General features: G+C 32.6%; 1 protein-coding gene across 2 annotated transcripts in view; it reads right to left on the reverse strand.

The window, feature by feature from the left end:
• Positions 1–12,313, reverse strand: part of LOC106679426 (chymotrypsin-1) — a 22,023-nt gene that overhangs the window by 4,698 nt on the left and 5,012 nt on the right. The window contains exons 2-6 of one of the 2 annotated variants that reach the window (XM_014418581.1): positions 11,549–11,671; positions 7,623–7,827; positions 3,019–3,207; positions 1,926–2,095; positions 237–396 (exon numbers count right to left, since the gene is read on the reverse strand). In XM_014418581.1, coding sequence (XP_014274067.1) covers positions 237–396; positions 1,926–2,095; positions 3,019–3,207; positions 7,623–7,827; positions 11,549–11,671 — 847 coding nt within the window. Of the gene's footprint in view, positions 1–236; positions 397–1,925; positions 2,096–3,018; positions 3,208–7,622; positions 7,839–11,548; positions 11,672–12,313 lie in introns of both variants that reach the window. The other variant, XM_024363224.1, reaches the window with a different exon arrangement.

The raw sequence follows: 12,313 nt of genomic DNA on the forward strand, positions 1-12,313 counted from the left end.
AAAAACTAATTGCCCGATTATTTTTAAGGTAAAACCGTCTTGGCCAACCTTCGATATGCATCTAAAAGGTAATTGAAAATACCGACCAACAAAAGACTCAAATAAGTAAATCATATCTCTACGCAAGGAACGAAACTCAAGCTAGTTAAGCTAGAAATTAAAAGGAGTTTATCAAAGTAAGTAATTAATTATTATTATTAACGTTTTATAAAGAAGTAAATAAAACCTGTACTCACCCTTGATGCGCGATGTTATCCAAGACACATAATAAGAGACGTCGGTTTCCACAGTTGGATAATCTGTACTGCAGGTCGCTTCGCCGAATGAAACCAAACCGGCCAGGACGTAACTTCTTACCTCAGGATCAAGGTAGATGACAGGCCCACCTGAGTCCCCCTGCAATGGGGATATATAATATCAGGAATAGCTAAGGTTGAGAAGAAACAAAAATACGTGAGGTTATACTTCAAATTACTAAATAATAATAATTTTTCATTGTAGATTGGCAAATTATTAAGGAAAAGAAGAAAACGGAGAGAAATGAAGAATACACATGAATAAGACATCAATTTTTGAAGCAAGTGAGTTTGGCAGCTCAGCTGAGTTAATAACTGGAAATAGTGAAGAGCAAGTCAGTGCCGTACGAGACGAAGATTCTTCAGTGATTAGCACAGTACTAAGTAAGGATGGGTGTATAAGAGACATAAATATATAAGAGTTTAAAAGAACAAACATTTAATCCTTAAGAACAATGGTTTCCAAACTGGGCGCCACGGGTCACAAGCGTATGCCAGGAGTGTCGCAAATGAATCCCAGGGTGCCGTGGGGATAGCATTTAATTCTTACAATAATTTTGCAATTTAGTAAAAGAGTTTATGTATATAAAATGGCAAAACCATCACCTTCTTGTTTATGCTGCTTTTATCACTCGCAGGCCATTTAGGTTTAGGTATAAATACATAACTTAGAACTATGAAGGTGATGGTGGAGGGTGCGGTCCAAAAGAAACAAAAATGGTTTTCAACTATTGATTAGCCGACGTCTTGCCCCCCTTTGCCAGGAAGCATCCTGATTCAGGGGCTGTCTTTCAATACGACTGCTCTGATGAAGATCTACAAAGTGGGACAAAAGTTGAAAACTATTATTTGTTTATTTTTGAACCTTTTTATAGAGTATACGTTTTATGGATGGAAATATGCCTTAGACAATGTAGAAAATTTTGTGCACTTTATAAAAAGAATTTAAAAAAGAAAAAGTTTGCTGTACCCAAGAGAAAAGTCAGTTCCAGGCCCATGTCGTAATTATTCGCAAAGAATAATAATGGAGCTCTAAGTATAGACTCAGAAGTCAGCCTTGTATATGTGTTAAAAGGAAAAATAAAAACTGAGAATGTATTTGACGTTTATGATATATAATGGAACGGAGATCAATATTTAACGTGTTAATTGTTATACGGCGGAAGATATTGTTCTTATCAAGAAAATAAAAGAAGATAAACAAGTTAGACTATCTGGATATTTTTTTGTTATAGTTGCTTTAAAAATCAGTCTCGCACAAGAAATAAAACAATACATATATTTTTTTAACAGATCGAAATTCAGAAAACAAAAATTATATCGATTAAAAGGGACATAATATTGTCGTTGAAATTGCAAATTAGTTTGGTTAAAGACCAGGAAAAGGTATTGAAAGTGAATTGTTCTGTTTATCAATTTATTGATAAAAAAACGGTCCTAATGTTTATATATTGTTTTCATTTAGCCCTATCGCTATCACTTCTATGCTAAGATCATCCAAGGCACTGGAAAGAAGCCCACACCATAATAATCATTAATTATCAATAATTAATTAAATACTTTTATAAATTACATAAACTAAAAAATTGTTTGTACACAATCTTTTCAAATAGAATAATAAATTATTACCCTGCAGCCTCCCTTGCCCTTGGCTCGAGTGCAGATCTGACTGACTTTCCAAGGAAAGGGGTTGTACATGAAGAAGTAATTGTACTTGCATACGTGGTACGGAAGGATCTTCACGTCTATCCTCCTGAGGACATTGGAAGCAGGTTTGTCGCCTCCTGTCATACCCCAGCCTTCAGACATTAATCAAGATTATAAAGCATTCAGAGTAGCATCGTCAACCATTAGGCACCTTTAATGTAATGAATGAACTTCACTTTGTCTTCAAATTACTATAACAATGAGAAAACGGAGAAACCTTATGTGCACCCCTATACATTATTATTATTATTGTTAATTATCGTTATTTTCATTATTCAAATCTTAAAAATAATAATTGAACTCTAATTCAATATTCATTAATTTTCTCACAGTCATCTTTTGGCCACATGTTGATTTTGATGAAAATCGCCTGTTATTTGTGAATCACAAATACATTTTATGAGCAGTACACGTATCTTATGCTTGATCTACACCTTTGCCACTTACCAAATATTCAAGACAAATGCTTGGTGAACAAAGGAAACAACAAACATTGTTATTTGAATTTTTTCGGTATTTACATTCGATTTGACTATTTTCGTTGTAAAATGGAATAAAATGAAAGGAACTATAAATATCAGCAAATTAGAGATAAGATGACAACATTTCATATAAGTAACATAAAATTCAACCTTCGTTCTATAATTTTTATCAGAATCTTTTCAATTTAATTACCTATCTTCACAAATATATATTTGTGCTATATTAAGTCAAAGATAATCTGCTAAAGTTAATTAACAAGATTTGAAACAATTTATTTACACCAAATCGATAGAATTTTAAAGTATACAATCTTAAACAAGAGTTAACTATTGAATTCAAAGCCTAATTAACCTAATTAATTTAAAAAAAATTATATTAAAAACAAATTGTCCCAGCCAATCCAAATAACTCAACAACACGCTTGCATATGCACGAATTTGGCGATGTTTAGAAAACGTGTAGATCCACCTTTATAAGTACAGGAACGAACGGCAACTCCTTTGTTTTTGTGGATTGTGTGCAATATACTTACCTATCATCAAGACATCCTTGTTCTCCAAACACATCTTTTTCGTCGGTATGCAGATAGGGCTGACGTTTGGTCCGAACCTGAGCGGCTTTTGCAGGAAGAGCAGGGATATATCGTCCATAACAAGAGTGGGGGAATAGGACTCATGTATCAAGTACTTCTGCACTGGGACCACAACAGACCTCTGGTTTACTAGAAAAAATACACAAAATGTTCTGAAAAATCAAATCGTAATACACTTTTCTGATAACTATTGAGGTATTGAGTCAAACGATAAGTAATAACAGAACTATATTAAAGGAAGACGGTCCGAGTGCGGTCGAAATAACTCAAATGGTAATTAAACTATTAATCGCGAGCCAATGTGTTGCCCCACTTTGCAGGACTTCCTCAGGGTTAAAAATATACAAACAACTAAAATAATGTAATAGAGTAAGAGAATAAATGATATACAATTATTTTAATTGTTTGTATTTTTTTTAGTCCTTATGATGAACCTCTGCAATGTGGGACGAATCATAGGTCCACAATAAATAGTTTAATTACAATTTGAGTTATTTTGACCGCACCGGACCATCTTCTGATTATATATTACACACGGTTAATCAACGATCTTCCAATATTAATTATAGCAAGTTTAGAAGTTTATCGTTCATATTGGGTTGTAAAATAAGTTCGTAGCGTTTTTCAATATTTCAATTTAATCCTCTCTGAATTTATAAAATCATGTTTACTAGGTCAACAATGTTTAAATGTTCTAAAAAAGGATTAGGATTGTATTCCATCACGATAACGCCTTTCCTCACGTGTCCTTGCAGACCCGGCAGAAATTATTGGAGTTTGGCTGGGATGTGATCTCCCACCCATCCTATTCACCAGACCTTGCCACAACTGATTTTCACTTATTCCGGGCCTCTCAAAACTCTTTTAACGGGAAACACTTGAATTCACTTGAGGACTGCAAAACGCACATTGCGCAAAAATTTGAGAAGTTCTACGAGGACGGAATTAAAAAATCACCTGAAAGAGTGACTATATGTAATAGATCATAATGGGTCATATATAATTGATTAAAAATATTTACAATAATCTGAAGTTTTATTCAAATCACCAGTAAAAAACGCTACGGACTTATTTTACAACCCGAAACAAATTGTATAAAATTTAAATAAAATGAATCTTTTTTTTTTTTTACCATGTTTGTATAAAGATTGATTATTGAGGCCAATAATAATAGAGTTCTTTGATAATTATAGTTTATAGATATCATTTTATGAAAATTAATAGTAATAAAACTTTAACAAAATAATAATATATATAAATAGATTAAATATTAAAAAATGAATTGCTCTAAGGTCATCCTGGGCCCTGTTTCATAATGAAAGCTAATAGTATTAGTTCAAAATACAAGTATAGAAACAGTGTGTTAATTATACTAATTCTTATTTTTTTCATAATAGGGATGACTATTAGTGATGTTACAGGAGTTAAAAGGTACTGAAGTAAAGTTACTATTATACAAGTCAGTGTCATTGTATTAAGTTAAGTCGACAAGACTAATAGTATTAGTTTGTACTTTATTATGAAACAGGGCACTGATTTGATCTTTATTCAACAGAGTACAGTAGTAATTTGTTTGAAAATTTTTAAAATGTGATGAACAGAAAGACATCAAATTTGGTTTATATGAATAATTTTGGTTTATATAAAATAAAAGTTTAAGGACATTTTAAAAACATGAAGAGGTCAACATTGAAGTTTTATATAAACAAAAACATTTGATGTGATGACCGGATCACAAACCTTTCACATCCTAACTTACTTACTTCTCAAGGTTTAATATAATTCAGTGAGCTATTTTTGAGTACGAGTATTTTCACGAACCAAAATACAGAAATCTAAAAATCAGTGAAACGAAAATTATGTAATAAGAGTTCGGTTTTTCAATAGACTTGAAAGGGAATTAACAGTCAAATGCGTTCAAACTAACGAATGCGAAATATGAACCTGATATAAAGTAATTATTTGAAAATAAACCGGAACAGATACCTCATATATATATATACATATATAGATACATCATATATATGTAGGCAAATATAAATATATTAATAAATAATATTTCGTAATACGTATTTTATATAATTTTCTTTACCCCTTGTTCATTCAAACATTTAGAGACCTACGATCTATTACTAAAAAACAATAGTGAACAAAATTTTACCCAGGTCTAAAAAAGGTTTCGATTTCGTACAAATTTTCGTTTTTGAGCTAGGACTTTTACAAACATACAGGCCATTTTAGAAGACAAGGTGTTTTTGACTTCAAAATATGTATTTTCTTATACAACTCTAATTCGAAATTTTTCACGACCGTAATACTTTTCCTCACTAAATATTTCATCTTTAGTAAGCGAAAGCAAATATTGAGTAAAAAATTAATTACAAGCATAATATAAAGAATTTAAAAGGCACTATGCAGATCTTTTAAATGGAATAAAAGTAAAATAAACGATAGAAAAATAATTTTCAATTAACCACATAAAAAGAAAAAAAAATAGAAATTATCATTTTTGAATAATTGGTGTATAATTGTAGCTAATTATTATTAGAAAACGTAAATGAAGATACAGTTTCATATTTTTAGCTTGGTTAGAATGACAATGAAAAGTAGCGAAAAGAGAGTAAAAAAGATAGTAAAAAAGAGAATTTAGAATTACTCTTAAATACCTGAACAATCACTAAGTCAGTTCTAATATTTTTTGCTAAATGAGAAGTTTTTTAATAATCGGGGTATTCATGATCTTTAGTTTAACATATTAAAGTGTGTTAAATGTAGAAATATTTCCATCATTTAAGGGGTATTCATGATGTTTTGTTAAATGTAAAATGTTTTGCCATGTTAAATGTTATAAATACAGGATTGCAAGCAGACCTATTTAAAGTCATATTAAATGTATAAAAGCTCCTAGCGGATTTTCTAAACAACTCGTTTTATAACCTTTCTTCCTATAACTTCTTGTTATTGCTTACTTCTATGTTTTGATTAAAGTAATTACTTACAGCAGGCCTAAAGTGAATGGAAAGTCGAAGTTGTATGAAAGTTTGTCTAGTGAATATCTTGTTGATCTTCTAACTGGTGAGGAAGAGAATCAAGATGAGCTAATTATCAACAGTCATTACATTATTATTATTGTCATCCATTGCTTTATCAGTTATAAAAACATCCAAAAACAATCAAAACACAAACTACGAGCAAATAACCTAACACAACAACAAAAATGGTGACGAGCTCAGCTGGTCTGTTGCCATCATTTACCATTTAACAGACCAAGTAACAGACTCAACCATGTTGTATGTTATATCATTTTAACATGGTAAAATAAGGAATTATTTCTCCATTTAATATGGGTTTTTTTTTATTTAACACGTTTTAACATATTAAACTAAAGATCATGAATACCCCTTTAGTATATTAAAACAATACAACATTTAACATGGTTGATAGTTTGTTAATAGGTCAGATGAATGAACAATGGAATCACGCAACAGACTAGCTGAGCTGCAGACCATTTTGTCGTTTTGATAGGTTAGTTTCCTGTAGCTTATGCTGTTTTTATTTAGGACGTTTTTAAACTCTAATAAAGTAATGAAAAAAAAAACTATGAGAGGAAACAAGGAACAAGTGAGATAATGTGATGAAGCTGTTAGAGAAATTATTATCTCGTAAAAATTACAAGGTTACAAAACAAGTTTCCCAGAAAATTCGCTGGGAGCTCCTCTGCATTTAACTATAACAAAGGACTTTAAAGTATGCTCCTCAGAATCCTATAGTTTTAACATTTAGCATGTTAAAACCTTATCAAATTAAACACAACAGCCTGGATAAGAAGTTTAATCTTATTAAGTATTTTAAGTATCAATGACTTACTTAACAGTGCCATTTTCGAAAAATTATAACTTTTTAAATAATTTTCCTAAAAGAGAGAACCTTTAATTGTATTTTTCATAAAGTTAGTGGAAATGTACTGATGTACCACTGTGAAGTAATCCATCGATATGGTGTTGATAATTTGACTAAACAAAAACCATGGAAATTGAGGAAAAAAATAATGTTTACATAACAAGAGAGAATACTAATTTTAAATTGATTAATTTATTGTTATATATCATTTTTAAAAAATCTATTAATTATTTATTGGAAATTGTTAATTTTAGTTCAGAGCTTAGGATCGATCTCCGAAACGTTAAATGAAATTATTGATATATTATTTTGAATAAAAATACTACCCATCAGTACCCTGTTTCATAATAAACACTAATACCATTAGTCTTGTCGATTTAACTCAATACACTGACTTGTACAATAGTAACTTGTACTTTAGTACTTTTTAACTCCTGTAATAACACTAATAGTCCTCCCTATTATAACCAAAAATAAGTATTAGTACAATTACTACGTTGTTTCTATACTTGTAATTTGAACTAATACTATTAGCTTTCATTAAGAAACAGAGTCCAGGAGGCCCAATTGCTATTGACTTTTTCAAGATTGATTGAAAGTGATTTCCTATAAAATTAAAGAAGAAGAAATTATTTATTACTGACTTTTTCTCTTGTCGTGAGCTCCAGCGACAACACTGATGCTCGTATTTGGTTTAAGCGGATAAGTGCAGTGTGCTGCCGTGATTGCGTGCCTCTGGGTGAGGATAGAGGCGCCGCAGAAATGTTGCAGATCTTTCGTCATGACGAGAAGGAGCATGAAAGGATATTGGTTAGGGGCCGTTTCTTCACCACCAACTATCCTTACTCTCTGAATGATAACTTTGTTTAAAAATAAAAAAAATAAATTAAATATACACTCCCCGTAAACAGTATTGCAACACCCCTACTTCTCGAGATTTTCCTGGTTTGACCTTAATTCATTCTTTGTTTATATTTATAGTAATATTATTTATTAAATGAGAAACATTAGGGAATAGACACAAAACTGTTATTCACTGTTTACCTAAAAACAATGGAATTTCGGATTATTCATTTCAAATTTCCTTTCAGTCCATGTTTATCTTTCGTTTGCCTTAAGTCTGATCTCTGTTTTCTCTTTAGTCTAGTTATAACAATTAATGTTAGTCACAAAGAATCGTTTAAGCAACGATGATTCGGTCAGAATCATCGCTATCTGTGAAGAAGGCAAATCATTGCGATATATCACTAATCGCCTCGAGGTTCACTATGTTTCAAAGACCATGGAAAGGTACAGGGAGACTGGCAGTCATTCGAGGTGACGAACGTCAGGGCGACCCAGCATTACTAATCCCATAGATGACCGCTTCTTAAAACGCAAGCACTTCGGAAGCGCAATCCTACGCTTAAACAAGTTCCATTAGAAGCTTGATCGCTGGTGTTCGAGGGATATCCATCTCGGAGTCAAAGGTCATTAGAAGACTGAGAGAGTCAAACCTTAGCCAAAGAAGGCCAATGAAAGGTCCTCTTCTCGCCGCAGAACACCGCCGGAAGAGATTTAAATTTGCAAGGGAACACCAATCTTGAACTGTGGAGGAATGGAAAATGTTTTATTCCCTGATGAGACGAGAGTGACCCTTAACCGACAGATATCCGTGAAAGCGTTTGGAGAAAGCTTGGAGAGCAGTATAGTCAGTGGAATACGTTAGAAACTTAGCCACTTGGGGGTGGGTGGGTTCTATCATGTTCGGGGGCGGCATATCTTGGGACCCACCTCCTCATCTGAGGAGTCTTGCATTCCCTTCATAGACTCTGTATAGTTGCTCATGAATGATATTGCCCGTCCTAACAAGGCAAGATGTGTTTCTGAGTACTTGAACACGACAAATATCCGCACCATTGATTGGACAGCAAGTCCTTAACCCAATCGAGCACATTTAGGATTATATAAGAAAAGTTCGGTCACGAGATTCACCTCCTACTACCCTTGAAATGCTAAAATATTGGAGGAATGGGACAATATACCCCAAGATTTTCTTCCAAAACTTTTTTCAAGTATGCCAAGATGAGTGGAAGCAGTCATTGAGGCCATAGGGGGCAATACGCCTTATTAAATGTAAATTAAAAATTTTAATTTAATTTAAAAGTTAAAATTGTAAAAAAAGGAAAATTTTAAAATGTAATTTTTTAAACATTTTTTGTTTATTGGATGAAATGTTGTAAGTAATTTTAATAAAACTTGTATACGTCCAGTTTTAAAATGTTTATTATGAAGGAAGGTTTATAATGTTTTTTTTATAATGAAAAAACAGATGATTTTGTAAAATTCAAGTATTTCAAAGTGTTGCAATACTTATGACGGGAAGTTATATGCAAAGAAGTGTTAACAGTCGACAGTAAATTGATATGAGGAGAATAGGTCAGGAGTGCGGTCAGAGGTTTCGACCTGATACTAATATTAGATAAAATATAATATTAGGTATAATAATAAGATGTAACATATACAAAAATATGTATACGTATATAACATATACGGAAGAAAATGTAAGAATTTGTATGATTCTTGCCTCTACAATACTATATTTTATCTTATAATTATATCAAGTACTATCTACTAAATTCATTTTTATTTATATTTCTGAGTTTGTTATTATTTTATTTTTATTTTTCTGTGAATTAGGTCTGTTATTTCGTTTTATTTTTCAGCCCTGGTGAAGGCCTGAAATTAAGGTCGAAACGATGACACAAATGAATAAGCTTTACTTATTCTTGTATCTTTGCAAACCGCACTCCTGACCATTTCCTCACTTAAATATATGTGGTTTTTAAGATCACATCCTACTGAGATGTACTATTGATTCTTGCTTCTATATCTCTGAAGAAGTTTCCTGAACTTGTAGACCAAATAATAATAATATAATATAGACCAAGAGGAATTATCCACAATAAATATGAAGATTGTTCCGGGGAAGACTAAATGAATGAGAATTGGAAAGAAACCCCGAAGGATAATGAGGGTACTAACGGTTGGGGGACAGAGATTGGAGCAGGTTAAGAGGTTTAAATATCTACGAGCTAATTTTAATGAAAGAGGTTGTTGACGAGGAAGTGGTCCAAAACGACAGAGAAGAAGTTCAGTATGGTTCAACTTAAAACGTTTGATATATTGCTGTGTACGATTCATCTTCGGGATCCCAAGGGACGCCTCTGTTTCCCGTTTTTATGCAGAGTTGAAGTGGCTTTATCCTTCCTACCAAGTCATCCATTCCCGTCGTCCTTCATACATTGCCGAGCTCCTTCAATTCAAATCCTTTATTCGCTTTTGCAATACCCGTTCCTGGACTTCAGATTTATACACTAACCGCTGCTATCGATAAATCGTTCATTATCCAATCCTCCTCCTTATGGAACTGCATCCCTTCCAACATCCGGCGCTCCAATACCCTCCCTACCTTTAAATCCCGCCTGTTCAATCATTTCTTATCAATCCAGACTCCATAAAATTGTTAATCAATATAATTGTAAATATTCATATAACCTATTATACCATTCTTAATTATTTTTACATCGTTTTATTTTTTATTATTTTTTTTTTTTTTTTGTTCGACTGATTAAAGTGAGAAAGTACCTTACGATCATTTCTTTTTTATAATGACTATTTACATTTCTTTGTATTTTCGTTTAAGTAACTCTACGGGTCCACTGCCCTCATCTGTTAATTTCTCTGTATTATTCTAAAGGGACGAGTCCTAGAATAAATAAAGTATCATTATTATTATGGTCAGACTGGGAAGATGAGAGGTGACAAAGCAGACCAAACTAGCCGTCTATAGATCGACCTTCCTTTTTATCCTATCTTAATCCTCAGAATCGTAGACCCTCACCTCAAAACACAGGAGTCAGTCGCAAGCCATAGAAATGAGTTATTTGCGAAATATAAAAAGAAAGACATGGAGAGATAGGATACGGACCGCCATTATACGCGCTAATCTCAACGTTAGACCGGCTGAGACCATTCTGGAGGAGCACCAACTTAGAATGGGTCCAGATAGAAGCGCCAAGAAGATTTACGAGACCGGTACAGAAGGGAAAAGACCAAGAAGTAGGCCTTGCAGCCTTGCATTCAAGAACCGTGGAATGGATTGGAGTAGGAGAAGAGAGTTGGTTCTAGAGAGAGACATTTGGGCCAGACTATAAGCGGGATCTTAAGACCGCACAGGAATGAATATGATGATGGATATAGACATAATCATTGCTACTAATTAGTTAAATAATTTGAAAACAATGAGGATATGTATCTTGCCTAAACTTATCACTTTAAAGGTGTTTAACTTCATATATTAATTAAATCTCAGAGAAAACAAAGTACACACTATTATATGAGTAGATCTTAGATGAACTGAATATCATTAATTTTAAAACACCTTATTATCCACAAGTTCAAAAACTTTACCATTTGATACCTGACCAATAGCTTAAATATAAAAGGTAATTCAGATTACAGCATATTTAACTAACTAACAAAGATCATTGAGGACATTATGAAATCCATGTACAACGATAATACAGACCTTATTGGATTGTCCACAAGGGCAACTTGTTGTTTTCAGGGTGCCGTTGGGTTGCTCCATAGGCCCGCACATATAACTGGACATACCGGCCAGCATTAATGAGAAGTATTCGCGTAGGGTCATCTATCCGTAACAAACAACATAAATAATTAGATAAATATATGATCTAATTAAGCAATTTAAGAATAGCAAAGAAAGTATTTATTACATATTGCTGCACCATTTATTTATCATGCATTACTGCACCTCTAGTATACACTAGAGGGAACATCATAATACATTAAATTCTTTAGATACTTGCTTCTCAAAATAATTTAATAATAATAAGATATTTATGGTAATAAATTGAGAGCCGAATCGTAGCTCTTTGCAACCTGGGAACTGGAGCGGCGCCGGTTTAACTTCTCTTTATATGGTGGTACCACGAAATTGAAAACTTGTCTCCCCGCCATAGTGTTAGGTAAACCCTGTATGTCAGAAATAACTTGGAAGGGGGTCATAAAAAAAAAAAGTTAAAGGTTATCGTATCATTGGTTTTAATTCGCAGAGGGGCTTGATGCAATTTAAAGGTTTTCAATAGTTTTAATTCTTAGAGGTGCTTGGTGAAATTTAACGTTTATCAATAGTTTTAATTCATAAAGCTGCTTCATGCAATTTAAATGTTATCATTGGTTTTAATTTGTAGAGGTGCTTGATACAATTTAAAGGTTATCAATAGTTTTAATTCCTAGAGATGCTTGATGTAATTTAAAGGTTACCAATGAT

The sequence above is a fragment of the Halyomorpha halys genome, unplaced genomic scaffold (genome assembly GCF_000696795.3).
Source record: "Halyomorpha halys isolate HHAL.00 unplaced genomic scaffold, Hhal_1.1 Scaffold202.1, whole genome shotgun sequence".
Taxonomy (NCBI): Eukaryota; Metazoa; Arthropoda; class Insecta; order Hemiptera; family Pentatomidae; genus Halyomorpha; species Halyomorpha halys.